At 37.5% G+C, this 22050-nt stretch overlaps 1 protein-coding gene across 1 annotated transcript in view; it reads right to left on the bottom strand.

Annotated features, from left to right (window-relative positions):
* OTOG (otogelin) overlaps nucleotides 1-22050 on the bottom strand; it is a 90831-nt gene that overhangs the window by 64288 nt on the left and 4493 nt on the right. Inside the window, exons 6-17 of the mRNA XM_035890985.1 lie at nucleotides 21401-21526; nucleotides 20121-20229; nucleotides 19213-19259; nucleotides 18225-18370; nucleotides 12879-13011; nucleotides 11639-11816; nucleotides 9679-9803; nucleotides 8012-8224; nucleotides 6244-6409; nucleotides 5621-5695; nucleotides 1796-1839; nucleotides 454-607 (exon numbers count right to left, since the gene is read on the bottom strand). Of these exons, the coding sequence (XP_035746878.1) occupies nucleotides 454-607; nucleotides 1796-1839; nucleotides 5621-5695; nucleotides 6244-6409; nucleotides 8012-8224; nucleotides 9679-9803; nucleotides 11639-11816; nucleotides 12879-13011; nucleotides 18225-18370; nucleotides 19213-19259; nucleotides 20121-20229; nucleotides 21401-21526 (1516 nt within the window). The remainder of the gene's footprint in view (nucleotides 1-453; nucleotides 608-1795; nucleotides 1840-5620; nucleotides 5696-6243; nucleotides 6410-8011; nucleotides 8225-9678; nucleotides 9804-11638; nucleotides 11817-12878; nucleotides 13012-18224; nucleotides 18371-19212; nucleotides 19260-20120; nucleotides 20230-21400; nucleotides 21527-22050) is intronic.

Genomic DNA, 22050 nt, shown 5'->3' with positions numbered 1-22050 from the left:
TGTTTCCAGCATAAATCCCTGAGACTTAAAATACTCTTCTGAGGGACAGAATACTGCAAATAATATCTAGGAATGAGTATGCCTCCCTCAGTGAAATGTTCAAGTAAGAGGTTAGATACCCAAAAAAGAAATTACATAGGTAAATGTGATTCTGTTGTAGTACAGGGATCAGATCAAATTTCAATGCCCTTTGTACATTCCTGTTATTTTGTTTTTATTATTGTGAAGTATTAGACTTCTGGCTCCACCTGTTCCTTGGTTTATCATTTCTTATGCCTTCAACAGTCTGTATCATTGTGCAGTAAGCCTCCACAAGTTGGATGCTCACCCCTTGACACCTCAAATTCTCCAAGTAGAAGTGTGGTATGTCTTCAGCAGAATTAATTCCTCAGTGCTGCTGAAGGTAGTCATGTACGCTTGTGCACCAAAAGATGCAAATCTGTCTGTACTTACCCCAGTGGGCAGACACAACCTGAAACACAAGGAAGGTGTGCTGAGAAAGTGAGGTTTAGCAGCTGATTCTCACAAGTTCTCTCTCTGCTGAGTTCAGGATCAACTTGTGGACTACTGCAGTTAATATAGATCTGTCCAACTGGGCAGCTGTGCGCTGGGGGAAAAAAAAAAAAAAATTGACAAACACATTAGTCTTTGCACCTGACATTTTGTATTCTGTAAAGGTGAGCAACAGATTTAGATTAAGAATATGTAACACAAAAGCATAGCATCCAGTGACACCAGTAACATCCAATTGCTTGTCTCTCCTGAGCATAGTTCACTTCATAGAACCCCTATAAATCTCATACAAAATACTGAAATGAATATATTCGTTTAGTAAGGGACATGACTTTCTAAACAGTTAGTCAGGAATCAGCCCTCCAAAACAGAAATGCAAAGCAGCGCCAACAAAAATCAACAGAAAGGGGGGCGGAAATCAAGAAAGTGTTTGAGAGCTAGATATGACCTTCCATGCTGGAGCCAGTGAACAAAACAACTCTATTGCACAATTGCTTTTGGGTCGCACTGAGCATACTGTGTAAATTTAACAGAAATGCTGGAAGTGGTGGCAGTGTTTAGTGGTTTTGGTTGATTGCTGGGATTTCTTTATTTATTTATTAGGGAGAGAGTTTCTGGATAATTGTGAAATCAATACAACCTTCAAGTGCATGGGAAACAGATTTCTGCTAAAGGCCAAAGAGTTGGCAATTCTAGAACTGAAACCTCAAATAAAAGCCTTTCTCACTGAAGTAAAAGGAGCATCATAACAAGAGTAAGGACCATAATACTTAATGACATAAAAAATACATTGTAATAGAAAAAGCTCGTTACATTCTTCTGCTTAAGTATGACAAAAGAAAGTACTATTTTATTCTTTTTTATTTCGGTTACATAGAGTTTGTGGAGGAAAAGAAAAAATATCTCTGAAAAATTACTGCCAGTGTCCATTCCTATAACCATGTTTTATGGGGCAAAGCTAACTTTTGTTTGTCCTACTGAAATTTTGTTGTTTGCCATGCAGCTAAGCTTCTTAGCAATCTAAAAAACCAAAGTATTTTAAAGCACTGGGAAAAAAAGTTTCTCAGATTTAACAGTATTTTGGACAGTTATGCTGCTGCTTTGCACCAGCCTTTCTTTCAATCACACAAATATATAATTCCTAAATTACAGATTCCCTCCTGCAAGTTATTAATTTGTATATATTGCACAATCTTCTACTACAGATGAGGGGTTCCACAGAGATTGGAGAATAAATATTTATTGGATTTCAACCATATTTTCCTTCTCTCTCTTCACTCACCTATTATGTTGTTATCACAATTCATTACTCCATCCCTGCAATGGCTGCAATAAAAATACATGAAGATGTAATGAGAGCCAGGAAGATCTAAAATATTAATGTTTTCTGTTTAATAGTGAAGCATGCAGTATAAATCAAGAGAAAATAACTGTATAAGTTTGCATTGAATATACTAGAGCTGTGGATAAAGTGTGCATTGCCTTAACACATAAACAATACTAATTCCACTTCAAACTTGTGCTTTCTGCATAACGTTACTATGAGTTAAAATGCCTGAGCTGACATAAAAATACATACAGGAATACACCACTGAAGTGCTCCCAAAGACATCAATGCAATAAGAATAAACCAAGCCCTGTATATAACAGAATCATCATTATCTAAAACAAAAATGCAATGAGCAATACCAGCAAAACAAAACCAAACCCTAAACACACATCCATACATGTTACAGCAAGCTCTGGATACATACTCTTATATGAACACTCTTAACTATTACAAATGCTCCGTTTTCCTCACCATCAGCTTAGAACTCTGCTGAAAAGCAAGCTACTAGTTGATGTGAAAATCTTGACGATACCAACAGTTCTTAAGTTATCCTACAGTTGAAGGTATAATCACAGTGTTGAATATAATACAATCACAAGCTAATGTGACTGCAACCATTTTTTTTGTACTGAACTGGAGTGACTTTTCCCAAAGCAAAACATAGTAACAGTAGATTGATAACTTCGTCTCTTCTCAACTGCTCCTAACATGGACCATGAACAAACTATTCATCTGAAAACATCTCACAGTATCATGAATTTCTATCTCATTTATAACAAATGAATGTTTCAATTATTTTAGTGTTCTTGGTTCACAGGAGGAAACAGCAATGCAGCTGCTGATTTTTATCCTCACACTGTCTCAAACTTAATTTTGCTTCAGCAATACAGTAGGAGTCTGGAATAGCAACCTACTGTGACTATTATCAGAATCAACTGGAGCTACAGTTCATAATCGGAACCTAAAAAAATTCAAAGAACTCTATGCTAATCAAGACTCAAAATAAACATTTTAAGTTACTGTATCATAAAGCTTGTAGTACGCATACCCAGTCACACATGCAAAATATTACACAGACAGGAACAGACACTACATGACACAGTTCAGCAAAGAAACAAGCAAACTGCATAAAACATAACCTTAACAAGGTACTGCATAGAGGGAAGCACTAAGCAACATAATACTGTCTGCTCCTGTCTAATTCCAGGCAAAATAGTCTAGTACTTTTATAAAATGGGAGCAGATCTGAGAGCAACTCATTGTCAATGGAAAAAATGTAGCAGCACTGGCTTCATTTCAGGTCCCATGTTTCATGAGAGAGCCCGAGCCCATGAACTCCAGCACTGTTCTCCCATTCTTTTGCAATGGCTGGGATAGAGTTAATATTCTTCATAGTAGCTAGCATAGTGCTGTGTTTTGGATTTAGTACTAGAAAAACGTTGATAACACACTGATGTTTTTAGTTGGTGCTAAGTAGTGTTAGACTACTCACGGACTTTTTGGGCTTCTCCTGCTTGGCCAGGTGCATAACAAGCTGGGAGGGAGCACAGCCAGGACAGCTAACCCAAACTGACCAAAGAGCTATTCCATACCATATAACGTCATGCTCGGGGGAGTTAGTCGGTCAGTTGGGGGTAGAGTGATCGCGGCTCGGAGAGTGATCACTGCTCAGGACTGGCTGGGCATTAGTCTGCCGGTGGTTAGCAATTGCATTGTGTATCACTTGTTTTGCATATTCTGTATATTCTCTTACCATTATTACTATTGTAATTCTTTTATCTTATTAAACTGTCTCTATCTCAACCCACAGGTCTTACTTTTTTTTTCCCCCTGATTCTCTCCCCCATCCCCCTGAGGGAGGGAGGGAGTGAGCAAGCAGCTGCGTGGTGCTTAGTTGCCAGCCAGGTTAAACCACAACAATGGCTGACATCCCCAGTACACCTACTGCTAGTCTGCATATTCAGAATCAGATTCTGTATGTGCCACTCTGCTGCCATGTTTGGAGTTGTCTATGTACCCCAAAGGACTGCAGGAACAGTGTCCTAGCTCAAGGACTTCACAGTGTAACTCAGCCAACAGGCAAAGCTGTACCAAAGGGAACTGATAGGGAGGCAACTCAAATGCTGACATGACATCAGCATCAAAATGAAAATATTTGAAAGAACTGGTTGAAAACAACAGAGCAGAAAGGCCACTCCATAGCCAAACATGAGAAGAAATTCCAGTTTGAAAGTGGAAGTTCCACAGAGGAAGCACTTGAGAAGAAAAAGGACAGAGAGATCATAACAAAGATCATAATTGTTTCTAATAAAAATACAACAACAGATAGTCTGCACCTCCATGTTTGAAAGCTTTTCCTCTCAACAGATCTGTACACAGCCTTGTTAAAACGCAGCAAGCAAAAGTCATGACTTAATAGGAGATACAGATCTGTTATTTCATCTTAAAGACTGCTAGTTGTAAACGTGTAGATGTACTTTAATTAACACATTCACATGAAACACAAGCTGTCAAATCCCAAATAACTCCACTAAAATAAACAGAAAGATGATTTTCACCTGTAGTAATTTTTAAAAAACCCCACATTTGTGGATGATCACATCATCAGTGTGCATTCAGCCAAATATCCACCACAGTGCTTTGCATAATTAGCTAAACTAAACCCTTGAGGAGAAGGATGAAAAGAAACAAATCAAAAATCTACCAGGAGAAGCCCATTCCCGTAACTGTCAGTGCTGTCTGGCACATACTCTGTGAACAAAAATATCCAGGAAGGCAGGCAACAGTGCACCCAGACTTGTACAGCCCCATATGCAGAATGGGTTGCCTGGTACTCTCTCAGGGAATCTGCCCTAAGGTAAAGATGAGCTAACTTGACAACTGAGATATAGATTTATAATGATCACTATATGTGGACACTAGGCTGCTGACAAGAGTGAGAATGAGCGTGTGTGTTTATTAAGTGTCCCTACTGCAATAGGTGTCTGAATATTAATCTCTCATATGGCTTTTACGACAAACTCAAGCATTATGCTGATCTATCACAGACGTGTTTTGGACTGTTCTGCTTTTAATTAAGTGCTGCAAGAACTGATACAGGTAGTAAGAGCTCAAACATTACTTCAAGAAAAACAATTCTGAAATCTTGTTTTTTTACAGAACTTGTTGTCCACATTATTTAACCTCCAGACAGAACTAGCTGTTGAAAAGGATGCATCTGGCAGCAGCCAGAATAGTTTAACAAGCTTTCTTCTTTAATGTCGTGACTATAATGATGCAAATGGAAGAGCAAAAGGACAGGAACAAACGTAAGGAACAATTAGAAAGATGTTTTATTTACCTATGGCTGCACCTGACAGTTATTTGTGTTGTTTCTTTGTTGATAAAGCCACATTGCTCTTTCACACTGATTCTATATTAGTGGAAGAGAGATTCTTAATTATTCTTCGTAAATGGCTTTACAATCTGGTATAGGGAAGCCAATAGCAATGAAGGTCTAGCTGAATAGATTTGAATGAACAGTCAGGAAATTTCCAGGGTTTTCTGGAGCTCTCCACATTAGTATGGATCTACGAAATTATAATGGCTTTTCTCTCTACTTTGTACTTCAGTGTATGGGATTATAAGCACAGCAGCCTGAAAATTTAAGTTCTAAGGAAGCTCTGTCCAAACATGCACAGAAAATCAATGTAGGTTTATTCTACAGGCTAGCCAGAATGATTTGACAGAGCTCCTGAGACACACCATTTACTCAGGTGAAAAAATTTTGTATCTTACCATTTGCCCAAAGATGTCATAATGTTTTCTCCAGGGGGATAGTCAATTCCTTGAAAATAACATGGGCATTTGTTTCTGGAATAGAGGAAAAACACGTAACTGTGATTAACTCAAACTGAAGAAAAAAATTCCTGTTGACTTAATTGCTATTTGAAGTTCAATCGCTTGCTTTGTTGGTTTTGGTGAGGTTTTTTGGTTGGTTGGGTGGGGGTTTTGTGGGGGTTTTTTTGATGTGGGTTTGGTGGTTTTTTTGTGGTTTTTTTGTTTTTGTTTTTTTTTTTAAATACAAGAAATTTATCTCCATACTGCCACATAACCTGAGTGCATTCCAAGCCAAATCAGTAACAAAGCAGAAGCTCTATACAACAGTGGACACCTTTTGTATCTCTTATATGCCCAAATCCAGACAGTATGTAACAACTGGCTTTGGTGACGTTGGATGAGTGTCAGTACTATAAAAGAGCTATTTTTGATCAACATACAGGTTGTAATTTTAAGATCCTGCCAAGTTTACAGATGCGTATCATCTACAAAGTTACATATTTTTTAGCTTTTCACTCTGAATTGAAAATGCATCAGTCTAAATTAAAGGGGGTGGCTATCAGAACTACAACTTTACCTACCTCTGTACACATCGTTCAGTCTTGGAATTCAAATACATTCCAGGGGGACAAGCACAGCCTTCAACACAATCACTGCTGCATGTCTCTGGCACAGACAGTGCTTGGCAGGTCCTGCCACAGGTAGATACACAAGTACTGTACTCCTTTGTATCTTCACATGAAAGAGCTGTCCAAATGAAACAAATCTCTCAAATTACAGTGTAGAAACTCAAGTACCTCCCAACAGTTTTCTGATAAACATCTCTATTCTTTCATTTCCAATCACATTAAATTCCACTAAAATTGCTATCTTGGCACTATGCTGTGTAAACTACACAGACGTAAATCCACAGTAATAACAAGTACAATGAAGTCTGCACAGTTAATCCAGATTTACACTGGGGAAACTGAACAGTTGAAGCTCTTTTTCCTCTAACTCTGAAAATGCTTGACTCTTGCACATGGGCTTTGGGAAATGCACAGCATCTTAAAGAAAACGTTAAAAGCAATAAATAAAATGTGTGTACTTTGCATGTTGGCCAATACCTTATTAAATTTTCTTATAAATGTATATACATCCTATAAAGCTCTACTTAAAGAAATCTGAAGTTCTTGAAATACTAAAAAGATTCACATATTTTAAACCCTACAAGCATGACTTTTTAAATATATACTAATAAAACTATACTTGTTTCTAGAAAAGTGAAATAAAATTAAATGGTTTGACTGATTCATTCAGTCATAGTGGACACAGCCATTCACACCATAATGACTGCAAGCAAGCCATTCTTTTCAGATATACAGATACTTCAGCTTGAGATACTTAAGCTGGACCAACTTTCCAAAATCCTCTTTATCATGCATTACAACGTGGATAATTACATGATGTGATGAAAACTACCAGATGTTAAACTCTTGGATGTTCCCTAGAAAAGATTTTCAGCCTTGTTTATGGAGCCAAACCTACTGAAACATCAGGGGTGTCAGTTTAGGGTTGTTTTATAGCATTTCCAATTCTGTAATTTTAGAAAAAAACATAGATGAGGGTACTATATGTCCTATCAAACTTTTTTTTTTGCAACACAAAGTTCATAGAAACTAAAGAATTCAATAATATTATCCCACTCCTCTACTTGTGAGGCTTTATAGAGCAGATAACAGCTGTCACCTTTGGCTACCTCTATACTAGATTCTTCCATTAATTTTAAATGAAATGTCAACAATACCAATTCTCTACACTTATTTCAGTGCTCTATGTATTTCATTGTCACTGACAGTAAGAGAATAAGCTAACAGAAATTGTTAGACAGCAGAAATTGACAATAATCTAGCTAAAACAGCTAAATAATTATCACCATCACTTTTAATGTCATTTATTTAAAGAATTAGATAAACATAGCTTCTACACAGAAAAGAACAAATCTAATTACGTGGCTTATGAATCATATCAACACGGGTATGAGATATTCAAAGCCATGTAAGACAGAGGTATATTTTTAATTCTGTATACATTTGAAGCCCTCCAGCTACTTCAAAAAAATCTTTGCATTGTTTCTTAAGTCAAAAGCACCAAAGAAAGCCAACTATAAAGGAACAATCCTCTACGAACACTTGTACTAATTCTGTCTTGACAAAAAAAAGCCCCACCAAACCTTATCCTGTACACAAAAAATCATGCTAGAATTAATTCTCTTCTCATTTAAAAGATTATATTAATTTAATTTTCTGATTTTCATTCTAAAGCCCTCAAACAGTAATTATTTAAGACTAGAAGTGAAAGGAAACTCACCGCAGTCTGGGACACCTCCTCTGAAATCTATTACAACTCCAAATCTTCGGCAATGATGAGCATAATGGGCCAGAGCAGAGCAAAAACAAATCTGTCCACATTTGCAAGTGTCTCTTCTGCACTGCTCAAAATAGGGAACGGGACTCAAATAGGGATAGCATGGAGCAAAAAGTTCTTTTGTAAGGATGCTACAAGCTTCCGCTGCATAAGAGGCTATACAAATAACAGATTAAACACTGTTTCAGTGAGGGAGTTTAAAGATTTGGAATAAAAAGTGTTTTCTATACAATGCAACTGATCATAGTTATATACTATTGCCATATATATCTTTCCATCTTTGATATCTATACAACTGTATGAAAGGACAGAAAAGAAGTTAGCTGCTCATAGTTTTGAACTTGTTCTGCGAATTATTTTAAGGTATTTGGAAAACTTTACAACACACAGACAGTGCCTATAAATAGTCTTCTGTCTTTAAACTGATTCATGGATGTGGGTTAAGCAACAGATGCTACATGCTACCCAGTGCCTTTCATAAACGCACAGGATTACACATCTCCAGGTTAAGTCATTCCCAGTAGCTACTTCAATAGGTCAGTATTTTAAAGAATAATTTGTTACCCACTGTTTCATTTGCATAAGGCTGCAACCACACCCAGAGCTGCTAGCTTGGGGTAGCATTACTGCACAAGAGAGCAAGAGCAGTATCAAATAGTTACATGAGAAGCTCCAAACACAGCACTCACCTGAATAGCTTAATTCTGAATGCATTAAATTGTGCAATAGTGCAAAAGAAATAATACACTATATTAGCATGCACAGAAAGACATGTATTTCTATTTCCCACAGAAGAAGAGAGATGCATAAACTAGGACTTCAAAACTCCTTTTCCAGAATTTATGACTTCCTGTACAGGCCACTTGTTTTTTTTTTTTTCTACTTTCATGCCCAAATCCATTACCAAGAACACAGCTTGTTAGTGCTGCACATTGTATAAGTACTCGAAAGACAGGATGATGTCTTGGCAGAAGACATGATTTCCTAGTGCTGCTGAAATTACAGGCAAGACCTTAATCAGTAATTTACCACTGTATCTTGCATAAAAGTGTGTAGAGACCAAGACAAGAAGTGGCAGGAACTGTGAAATGGACGTAATTCATGATCTACAAAGTTCATCATTATTAAAGGATGTCTTAGTGACCGTCTGTGGTCGTCATGGCTAATGCCATGACCATCTTTCCCCCAACTGAACTCTTTCAGACAAATCTGAAGGTTGGCAGTGAGTAAGTATCTTTCTCCTACTCCTTCTCCTCCATAGCAGACAACTAAACCAAATGTTCCATTTTTTCAGTATTTTCAAAAATGAATACTGCAATACTTTTGAGTCTCCATCTTAACTAGCAGCATCACCAATTAGACACACTACCAACCTTTAATACACGTCTAACTTAACGCATTGTAACTGCAAACCAGAAATAAAAAGGGGGTATTTTAAGCGCCTCCACAAGTATCACAAAAACAACACACTACATGATTTGTTAGAGGATTGAATTCAACAAATGCTATCTTTAAGTAATATTTTTTTCAGTGGGTAGGACTGGTTATTACTTTACTTCATCTAACTAGGAAAAATGGCACAGATATAGTAATTAACCTTCACTGCCCACCTGCCTGCAGATGAATATCACACGGATCCATTTGCAAACTATCATGCACAAGAATGCACACCGATGAAGTTTTCCATGTGTTTCCAAACAGCTCTGGAGTGCTTTCAGTTACGCCAACTGGAGATCTTTTACAAAACAGAAGTCAGTCACAAAAGATATAGTGAATTTACAGAATGGTCTCGGTTCTACCACCCCCTTCACCAGAGCTGATTCAAGCTCCCCCTCCACTGTTCCATGTTCTCATACACCCTCCCATAAAGCACTGTCAGCTTAAGTTTCAGGACTCAACTCTTTCTTTCCAGGCAAAGGCCCAGGAACAAAAGAGATTATGTGCTCTAGAGCCATCAGATACTTTGTAAGGAAGGACAGATCAAAACAGACCAAGTTTCATTTTCACAAGAGAGGAGGGAGCACCACTGTCCTGAAAGTCTGCACTCTTTTTATTCATACTTCTGCTCCCTCAGTGATATCTGATGCATTTTTATCTCTCCTCTACCTATAATTTCCTGTCTGTTCCTGGGTAGCTGACTTCCCAGGCTCTCTAGTCCCTGCAAGAAAGAGGAAGGAACAGAAATCCAAGGGTCCAGAGATCTAACTGCAAAAGCAATTGAATAGAGGCCCAGGTAAGCAGAGGGGCAGCAGAAGCTGAAAGATAGGAAGACTTTGATCTAAATAACCAAGGCACATTAATATTGTATAAGGAGAATGATTGAAACCATGCATGGGGATGTTACACCATCCATATGGGATGTTACACTCCAGGAAATGACTGCATTAGGCATACAACCAGTAGTATTATTTCTGGTAAAGCAGCTGGGGGTGGATGTGTTGCAAAAGACACCACTGTCTATGGCGAGCCTCCCAAATCTGGTGTGGATCAGGTGTTTTGTCTACGTATCAAGATGCTTGCACATTATGGTTTGTGTCATGTCCCAGCACAATTCATAGTTCCCGTAGTTTAAGGGCTTTTTGCACAAATATGAACTATTGAACAACTTCTCACTTATTTGAGCACAAGTCTAAAGACTGTCATCAAAAATACACTACAAAGCTCGTTTGCTTCAAACAGAGAAATATTTTAAGTAGTTCTACATAAATAACATCTCTTCATTGAGAGCCTGTCTATATAGTCTCATTATAAACAATATTCCAATAATATTTCTTAATCTTTAAGACAGAAATTGTTCAAAAATCCACTAGAATATCTCTCTGTGTGTGCATTTTTTAAATGGGAACTATTATGGGAAGTTATTCCATTTTTCTATTAGTTTTGATTTTAAGAATTCCAACTGTTTTGAGAGAAAGTTCTCCTGCTCTTTTTCCTTTTCTTAGTCAAAGAAATATTCTGTCCTGCTTTAAATTCATGTTTTCCTTCTTTCACTTCCATTAGGCTGCTCAAGCCTCTGGAAGCAAATTTGTTCTTTAGCATATGTAGGAAAAACGCTGCAAAGAAGCTGGACAAACGGCAATCTTGACCATGGTGCTCAGGCAGCTCTGACCACCTTTCATTGCATTACGACAAAGTGAAGCTCAGCCAACAGCCAATTCCTGTTGCTGGCCTGCAGACATAGAACAATGGAGGCTCTGTCAGAGAGAGCAGATTAGAACTTGCAGCAGAAAACAGGAGCTGGAAAGAGATAAAGAGGCTTGCGAGGAGGCACAATGTCCCTTATATAGGCCACTCCATATTTTGGACAAAACTTTTCAGATAGACTAGCACTTATGAGTGCTGTATTTTTTATATTAAAATATTTGAAAGAAAACCTGGCTTGATATCCTACATTTAGAGTTACAGATTTTCTGTTAGCAAACTAAAACCTACTATCCATCTCACTAACAAAAAACTTCAAAATTAATTATTCTTGGAATCAATCCATTCAGCTTCAGTACACACTTGATCTACCACTCTAACTGTAGATATTCATATACTGGCAAATAGAAATCTTGCAGCTATTCATACAAAAAATCATCCTCCGTATTTCCATTGAAGGTTCCACAAAGGCCCACAGTATCATCTTTCCACCGTCCATCGACTTGAAGGTAAAGCCTCAGTCCTTCTCTGTCATACAGTATTTGTAATCCGATATGTGTCTTTACTTGAAGAAATACAGAGGAGAGTTTCCGTATTTCAAAGAACTCTGGTGAGTAAAAACAGAGATTGTTGAAAGGCAAAGGAAATCTGCTTGTAATTTGCATGTAGTTTCTTGTCATTTCACTGTTTTTGTTTTATATCATGTTTATGTAAGTTACATTTTTTCCCTATTAAGACCTTATTTTCCCCTAATCATTGACTTCTCGTGAAAGGTTACATTGATTCAGACTATACAGAAGAAAACAAGAAACTTACAACAGGCACCACATTTTTAAAAAAATACACCCAGAGTTCACCTGAATATTCATAAAGGTTAACTAAAAGCATCCCAATTTAAAGACACAAACATTGTAGATAACATTGCAGACCATTATTATAGACAATCTAATCCTAACACCAGCAATGTGCTTCCCATATTAAAGCCTTTTTTTGGAAATTCCCAAAGAGCCAAGGCCCCACAGACATCAAATGCACTAATGATTTGCATATAAAGCTCTCACTGAAGCTAACACTGAATCTCACAGAACACAACCATTAATATGTAGAATACTCAGTAATATCTTCCAGAGGGGGAGATTTAAAAAAATCATGGAAGGAAAAAAAAACCAACCAAAAAACCCAACACACACACACACACACCCCCCCAGAAACAAACCAAATTTTTTTGTCTGAAAATCTGTAGCTTATCTGTAAGGGGCAAGAGGGCTCCTTTCACTTATATTTACTTGAGCTGCTTACAAAAAAGGAAAAAAAAAATACTCAGTTCAAGAATCAGAGAAAAGAGCTTCCCCTCAGAAAAGAACTAACCAACCTTGTAAATGTGAAGGATGGCATTTGAACTTGTTAGAAACATAACATACTCAATCTTAACCTAAAAGACACTAGCTCAGTACACCTACTGTACAACTCCTACCATCAGTGTAAAAAGTACATCAGCAGTTAAGTGGTTAATTTGTGAAACATTTAATAAAAGATTAATAATGTTGATATTTACAATATACCACTTCAGTGTGTTAGCAACATTGACAGTATCACAACATACACATACACCATTAGAATACGGCTTTAGTGCTTCATAGGAGTTATATGCTTACGTATTATTCCTTACCATCTGCATAAGGCAGGTTAACTTTGTATTGGTCATATACCAAAACATCTCCTGAATGAGTCAGAGTCACTTGCCTCTTGGGGTCCTGCTTAAGAATAAGGCTGACTGATTGAATACATGATCCATCCTGGTTCTAGAAGCAAGAGCAAAATCATTTCATTTTTTTTATTAAATGTAAGATGGACATTAAATAAGAGTGCAAGTAAAGCTATAATCAGTGGAGAATTGAAAATTTTCAGTTCTATCTTGCTTCTTAGCAGAGTGCACTTGGAAAACATGTTAAGCATCTTCAGTGCTGAAAGAGGCACTGAACAAGATTTAGTTAAAATACCCTTACCTTTGGACAGTCGCACTAGAAGCAAAATTGTATTGTGAATACCACCATTCACAGTGCAAACAGATTAGGATGTTCAGTTCAAAGAGTTACACTTTTATTCAACTCTCACTGACTTTCACTGGGCCTTGCCTAATACAGGGCAAAAGTTGCCCTACTCATTGAAAACAGTTACTAGAGCTGCAAGGATCTCTGAACGCTACCATGTGGCTTTGGCAGATGCTAGACTAGCACAAAGCAGATCGTCTGTCAGTACTTCAAATACCGTGGACACACAAGAACACACACTGGTGTGTGAAGATTAAAAACTACATTCAGAATTTCCCTGTCTCTAAACAGGAGTGAAACAGTAATCTTTCACCAACAGTTGAAATGATAAAATGAAACTTAAAGATAGCAAATTATAAAAATAACTGGAGATATTTCATCAACTCAACCAGCTCTCCTGGACTGATGGTGAAAGAGAGATCTGCATTGTGAAGCCATGCTCTTGTAGTTTATCTCATTGTCTTGTCTCTTTACTAAGAAGTTAGGTTTCTGTGCATATTGTTCAGCAACAGTGGCTATAAATTGACAATTTTGCCGATCTTTTAAGAAGCTGTAAATAAAAGAATACCAGCTGGTACACAGAGCAGACCAGAGCCAAGAGAACAACCCTCCACAGCATATACATTACTACACAATACTGACAAAAGCTTTATTATTCCTTCATGCTGAAACTAAAGGAGAAATTCTGCTTGACAATTATTCTCGGTTCCAATGAACTGCTTCTTTCACAGTACTGCCCCTGCCAACTTTCAGCAGGTGTTTTCACAGGAATGGCCGTTTCTCTCACTAGACACTTTAAAAAAAAAAAAAAATCTCTATATTCAGAAGATCTTCTCATCATACAAACTACAAAGCCAGCGAGGTTGTCACCTGAAACTCAGATAAGGTTAAGCTGAGCTGATTGCTTGACTGATTCTCCTTCCAAAAAGTGCTTAAACAAAATTTCACATCATTTTGAAATAACTTGTTGCCTGATGACTGTTCATGTCACCAGCAGTAAGGCTCTAGATGACTGGATTCTTTGTGATTCAGAGAGCTAAAATCTCCCCAGGTATTTTCTTTCTACTTTTTTTAATCTGCTTGAATGAGATGGGACTGATAAGTTGTGTGTTGGGTTGGTTTGTTTTTTTTTTTTTTTTTTAAAAAGCACACAAAATCTCAAACCATCAAGAAATATGATATTCTGCACTACAAATCTTTTAGCTTCCCATTTCAATTCATTAATTTTTATAAATGGGAAAAAGATAATGGATGGTGCCTAGGGAAATGTAAAGCAGCTCTTCTGCCAAGTAGTACCAGCTAGCTGATAGTTAGACACTTGAATAGCTGCACTGAAGCCCCACATTCTTGTGTCATAGTACACAAAAAGTTCTAACTACCCTCTCACCACTTACATATTGATAATCAAATTAGCAACACTTGGCACTGGAACATAGCACATAAGCCTCTGATCACCCACCAGGCTGTTAATGTCCAGAATGCTTCATTCAAACCTCTGTTAAGGACTGATGAGGGTAGCTTTGTTAAAGACTAAGTGAAATAGGAAGCCCAACACATAGTAAAAGCCAAGAATATCTGTTTTTTCACCTACAAACTACTTGGACATTGAGACACATTAAACAAAGTCGCTAAGGCAGGGTGAAGAAGATGCAAGAATTACTGCAAGGCTCTCTGCAGTCTCACGAAGCTGCAGAAAGCCAACTAATTTATCACTTTCCCAAACAAAAGCATCACAACAAATAAACTGAAAGGCACATTTCTGTATTTTGCACAGAGATAAATGTTCTGTAACACAAAAGGGAATGAGACCCACAATACATATCCTACACATTACCATAGCAGATATTTGCTCCAGACCTCTGCTGTCCATTGATGGGCATTTCAACAGGTCAGGCTGAAAGGTATCTCACGGTGGGCTTCTGCAAGAAGTCAATCAGGCCTCAACTTTCATTTGATAAAAAAAGTTCTGAAGGGAGGCTGAAGAGTTAACAAAAGGACCTTTGTGAAGCCAACTGTAGATCCAGCTTAAATTGCTAGCATTGTGTTTTAGATTAACTTACTAATCATATGGAGTAAACTATAGATAAGAAATTAACACTGTAGGGAATGTGGAAGAGGGGAGATTAGTAGCAAATGGCCCATCTTTGTTACAGGCCTTGGAAGGCATGTAGGAGAACAAAGCATCTGGCACTTTGTCGATATGAGGATAGCCAAGGATGGGGAGCCAGTTGGTACTGGCTGTGTTGTTCTGACAATGGAATAAGGAGGGTAGAAGCTGGAGTTCACCAAAAGGACAAGGTGAAGAAGAGGAGTGGATGAAGTAAACGACCCCTGGAGACCACCGACTCAAATCACTGAGCATGCACAGTTGGGAGGGACTTATGGAAATTACCTCTTGAAACTAATTTTAATACGAAGCGGGGCAGGTTATGCCTATGTATAGGCTATTGGGAAACTTCATGTATATGTAACACTTTGCTACATATAAATGGTGCAAGCTGCCCTGTTGTGGCACTACTACTGTGGTGGGACTACCCCCTGTGCTGCCCAGTGCTGAATAAACATACCTACTTTACAATCTTACAGATTGTGGAGTCTGTTTTCCACATGTCAGTTGCCTAAAGTGTTTCTTGAGGGATCCCCTGTGCTTACCTTCAACCGTACAGTACAGGACACAGCTTCAATATACAACCACCTTTCTCAAGCTTCTTGGACTCTGACGTTTTGAGAACATTATTCTGACGGAACAGATTTATGCCTATACTGAATGCCTATATTTATGTTTCGTTTCACAGCTGTTCTATTTTTTTTTTCTTCTAGATTATGATACTGATTTAATCAACTCCTCAGGATCCCAAGGTTAGCACAAAATGAAGCCAGCTAAACTCATTAAAATCAGAATAAGCCAAGTCAAATATGCACAAATTGTAGCAATGATCAGATATGCTGCATCTTGAACCAGTCTCAATCTTCCCATAAATAGGAAATACTAGCAGGATCACCAGATTCTTCCCAACCCAAAGGGCAATGCATACAGAGGTTAAAGCCTAGAAGGTTGTTTTTAATGTATATGTCCCTGCCAAGATTTCATTTCATGGCGCCCACTGTAAATCTTATACCTCAAGGAGCTAGAGGCTATTAGACCATAATAAAGCAGTCATATTCACAACACACAGGAATCCACTTTTTCAACACTGGCAACTTGTGACTGGTATGCCCTGTCCTGATACATTTCTAGGAACCATAGAAGAGATAGTGGAACATTTACTTGTGGATCATCCAGGTGGAAAATACATTTGGTCTCTATCCAGTTAAGCTATTTTTCTCACCTCTCAGCTTTTATCATTGAGATGAGAAGGGGACTCAATGCACTTAGTCTCCCATCTCTTATCTGGATTGCAAATAAATAATTTCTATTACAATAAACTTTTCAATGCCACTTTAATATTACTTCCTTCTGCTTAAAGAACTTCTCTGTCATACAAAGAAGTAGGTTTTAGTGTACAAGGACAAAAAGATGTTACTGAAACAGGCCTTTAGCAAGTGTGGTATGACAACTTTTATGACCATTTTTCTTCCCAAGGAAATCTCAAGTGCACGAACAATATAAGCTGCAGAGAAGAATGAATGCGGTCATTAGTTTAAAAGGACTTAGAGTCACACACTCATGTAGAACACAAAAGTAAACTACTAAATAAAGTGTAAGTAGTTACCTCCACAGGATCAAAAAGTAATGGTACTAAATCTGATTTTATGCAAAGTATGTAACTGCATCAACACCAAGCTAAGAACTAAAATTTGGGCCTAATGTATAGCAGATGGTCTAGAAATACAGCAAAAACAGTCACATTTAAGTCTCTATACACTTCAAATATCCACACAGTTGCTCCTAGGTAAAAATTGTTACACAAGACCGTTGGAGACAGAACATAAATCTGTCCAAGATACAAAGTTTAACATCTTGCTCCTACAGCAAGTCCCGCAGCTTAGTAAGTAGGCATCCACAGTAGCATTGTGACCCTAATACAAACGTGCACCAAATTTTGTCCTTACATGCATATGTAGAACGTGAAGTCAGTGAGAAAAACACAACTCCAGAAAACAGCTCAACTCAGTCAACAGTATTTCTCACACCACCTCTGCATGTTTAAGATCTATTCTAACTTGCCTTAACTTCCTCAGAATTACAAGACCTATCAAGACTGTAATAAGAATGAAATGCTGTAGTGAAAATCTTACCAGTGTTCCATACCTCACATGTATGACATTTTAATACATACTCAGAAATCCACATACACAACAAAGGAAATAGAATGCATCTTGGACATAAAGCAGATAAAATATTTGGTGACTTCTGTGTACGGTACCAAAACTTTCAAACCCTTAGCATCAGCTATATGTAAGCACACGCACGTTTGGCTGAAATTAATTGTACAGGATACCAACTTAACACCACGGATGTATACATATACTCAAATCCAAGCGAGCTGTCCCAAAAAGCTATCCAAAGTTTTTCATATCAATTTAAGTAAAAGTTAATTTCAAGCTGCAAGAGAAATCTATAATCAAGGCACAAAAAAGTCATTCTTCCTTCAATCAATAATAAACAGTAGGCTTATTTTGTGCTGGCTGCAAATCCACAAAGATGTACTCAGAAAGCTCAAGAAAACAAGTCATCATCCAGGGTTTGCTGCATAAACCACCATATGCTACCAAGTGATCTCAGTGAACAATGAATCAGAACACCAGCATAACCTTTTGTATTTACCACAAGCAAATACGAGAATTTATGTAGAGACTTCCTCTGCACTGTTGTTGTTCAACTCGTCATTAAGGAAAATTGTTGCTACTGATATTTTCAAATGCAGGTAGCTTTTTTTTTTTTTAATACTTCCCCCCTCCACTCCCCCGATTAATAAACCCTTCAAGATATATATATATTACAACAAGGTTCTAAGTCTTACCTGTCCACAAGGAGCATTTTGCAAGGATATGGTAAATGCTCCAGATGTACGGCTTTTTGCTAGAATATACTGGCAGGTAGCTTGGAAAGTGTATTTGCGCCCATCAAAGGTCATGAAATGAACGTCTCCCGAAACCGAGCATTCAGCTGACAAACGTAACAAATAATGTGTTTAAGTACATAGAAAAGACAAAGTACTCTCAACAATTATTACTGCTGTAGAGTTCGTACACTCTGATACATGCTCTAATTTCTAAAACTGCATTCATACCATAACCAGGTACTAGGAACACTGTTAGGAACTGAACCTTATCATTGCTTTTGGTAACGAGTTCCTAGCTGGTGCCAGGTCAGGATCCCTAAACAATTCTTCCCCCAGGATGATGCATTAATATCTGTGACCCTTATGTTCTGGGTATTTGACCCCCACAGTTAACTGCTAACTCTGAGACCAGTGCTTGAATCTATTAGCAGCTATAAGAGCCATGAGGCCCTGGGTACCTTGAACACGCAACATCCTTTTGACCAAAATCTCTGTAGTTTAGCTGCGTATCCATGAAGTGAGAATAACACCCCTCATTCCACAGGGTACTGTGAAAATAATTAACTGATATTTGTACAATGCCTAGATACTACATTGCTAGCTAGAAATACTGGGTGTGGGGGTGGAAGTAATCTTGCCATGAGTCTGTGAAGTGAAGATTGCAGAGGAAACTTTAGTTGAATGACCAGAACGATCAGGCAGTGCCACCTACCAGAGACACTATAGTGATGTATAGGGAGACACATCATTGTGCTAAGCTGAAAGGCAGATGCCTGGTATTCAGACCACTTTAATATTTAGCCTACTGTGTACGTAGATGCGTTTATATGTAGATAGAAATAAAAGTACAAATTATATAGTGAAATATCACATTAAGATCTAACAGTAGTATTTTACCGCAAGTAAAAATTCAGTTATTAAAAGAGTACTCAAGACTTTCATATACCTGGACATGTAAGATTTGTACAAATCCACTTTCCTCCAATGCAAGTGCTGAAATAAAAACAAAAAGGTTTCACACTTTTTTTTGGTGAAGTATGTATGGCTGTCCCTCAGTTGTTCTTCCTGGATTCCTTCTTTATGAAATCAACACCAAGTGTCTTGAGACTCACAAAAGAGTACAGCAGAGCTATCACAGTCCCTAGAATGCCTGGCAGCTGTGGCAAGAGCTTGCAATGAGGATATGATCAGGTGAAATTTCATCCATTCATCCAGTAACACTTTTCCTTCTTTCTAGTGCCTTCATAACCATTATAAAAGTTAAGGATGATTAAAATTGAGAAGAGCAAACACAAGCATTTTTAATATTATTACTTTAAAAAATAGAACTGTTGTGAAAAAAAGAAGTTACACATCCACAAGCTCATCTGTTTTCTTCAATTAAGTTGATCCAATAAAAGCCATAATCTCTTCTACAAACTTTTCTTTCCGATGTAGAGAATGAATTTAGAAATTCCCAAAACAGCAGCTTAGTGTGATAATGACATTAGGCTCTTTCTGTCCAAGTGAGACAACACAAACAGGAGACAAAGTCAAAGTAATTCTCCTGTTAAGATTTTGAATACTAGATTCCTTTTAGTTTGAGGGAGAGTTCAAGGTGAAAAGAGTACTAAACATTACAGTATTCTCTGCAATATTTGCCATTTGCTCTTCCACATTAATAGCTCTATAGTTTCTTTTATCTTTCCCTTCACTGCAAAACATATACAGAACAACAGTTTTTGTATGTAGAAACAGTGAGGATTTATCAACTTTATTCAATTTTTAACTGAAATAGGCCTTAAAGAACTTAAAGAAGTTGTCTCATGACCATGAAAGGATTAAGTCCACAGTGTAAAAAGAAAAATTACTAACCAGTTATTACATTCCTCATAAACCACTGAACCTATTTCAAAGAAACTTCCATGGTAGTCACAAGGACAGTCCATTGGCTTGACACACAATTCATTTTCATAAATTAAGCCTAGGAGAAATAAAACAACAAGCAAGCAGTGAAATATCTGTCAAATAGCTGATAGAACACTAACAAGTATACCCAAGAACATCACAAACCGATGTATGGTAATAAAACTCTAGATTATTTGGTAGTAATTTTAGGAGAACACGTGTGCATTTAAAGTATATTAAATAAATTATACTACACTGACCAAGTCCCTAAATTGCTTGAGCTACATTAACAATAGTATGAATAACAGGATTTAACACTGAGGGAGAAGGAGAAGTAGTCATTCCCCCCTGCTCCAAAAAAAATCAAAACCAAACACACAAACACAAAGCCATGCTGCTTTGAGTACCTCTGGCTTCTTTCCTGACACCTTCACAAATATTTGCCTCTATGTTTTAAGGTGCCATTTGGTCTTTATTTTACTATTATGTTTTTTTCCGCTCAGTTTCTTTTTAATTATTCTGTTCCTAGAGAGCCAAAAGCTAAAAGACCTTACTAGCCCATAAAAGATAAAACGTATAACAAAGGCATCATACTTCTAAATCATCAGGTTAAGGCATCATAAGAGGCAGGACTTGAAGACACGTGGCATATCTTTCTCTGTCCTCTTTTAGACAGAATTATGTACCCAAGAGAAGTCAATAACAATGGGAAAACTGGACATCAAAGTATACTTTGTTAGTAAGTGTAAAGTTTTGCTATAAGCCACATAGGTAAATACCTCATTTGCCAGAACCATACAACAGTGTAAGAATCTCAATATCAAAACCTGTTTCTGACCACATAAATGAGTTTTAGTCATATCCCATTTTTGAGCTCTCTTAAGCACCTGACCTTGCAGACATTCTTCAGAAAAAAACCTGAAACACCAAACAAAACCCTCACAAAACAGAAGATGGCTGCCCTGTCAACAACAAAGCAAACCCCATTTTTCACTCAAATTTTGGAGCTCTACAGTTAGAATGTAGATCTGTGCTTAAAGCTATGCCCACTTGTTAGAGGGAAGAAAAAGACTCATCAGTTACAAGGAAAACAAGGTCACTCATCCACACTCTGTTGGCACTGCCTTTATGAAGAGCTCCTGTGAATGCCTTAGTCTAGCCAGGCCATACAGGTATGTAAACGTGGAGGAGAACAATCTGAAAGTTACACAGAATCAAATAATATGTATTTGAGAAGCAAAAGTTACCATCTGGACAGTAGCATCCATCAATGCAGGGAAGCTCACTGTCAATGCACTGTGATTGTTGATGACATGAAACAGGGCAACAGCTGATGCATTCATTGTAGGTCAAGGGTTCAGCACAGGTAATCACTAAAAAATAGAAACAGGGAGAGAAATTAAAAGGTATTCTGCTACTGCCTTAGGGCATAAATAGATTGCACATGTTTTTTTCAGGTATTTAGTTTTTGGTAAGTCAATTGAGTATCTGTTGTCTAGAACAATGAAATAATGGCTTTCATAACACAGACAAAATAAACATATATTCATATTCTGCCTATTAAAGGCACATTTAGAAGGCACAATCTTAAATTACACCAAGGGAGACTCAGGGAATCTTTCTCACAGCAGATCTATTTAGATACTCAGATACTCAGACCAGCACAGGAAGTGGTAGAACATCCATTAACAAACGTTTTTGGAATGACAAAGCAGTTTTGGTCCTGTGTTCCACACAAGCAGGCAAATTGGATGATCTCTTTCAAACTTTCTTTCTGTGACTTCTAAGGTGAAGACATATGCAAGTATAACTCAAATTAGTTTTTAACACTCATGACACAAATTTTATATATCAGAAAGCCATGAAGACTTCAACAATATTTGAAAGAGTAGCTCTG

This window comes from Egretta garzetta, unplaced genomic scaffold, assembly GCF_000687185.1.
Source record: "Egretta garzetta isolate BGI_Z169 unplaced genomic scaffold, ASM68718v1 scaffold133, whole genome shotgun sequence".
Lineage (NCBI taxonomy): Eukaryota > Metazoa > Chordata > Aves > Pelecaniformes > Ardeidae > Egretta > Egretta garzetta.
The sequence above is the reverse complement of the archived record's forward strand: the minus strand, read 5'-3'. Positions and strand labels throughout refer to the sequence as shown.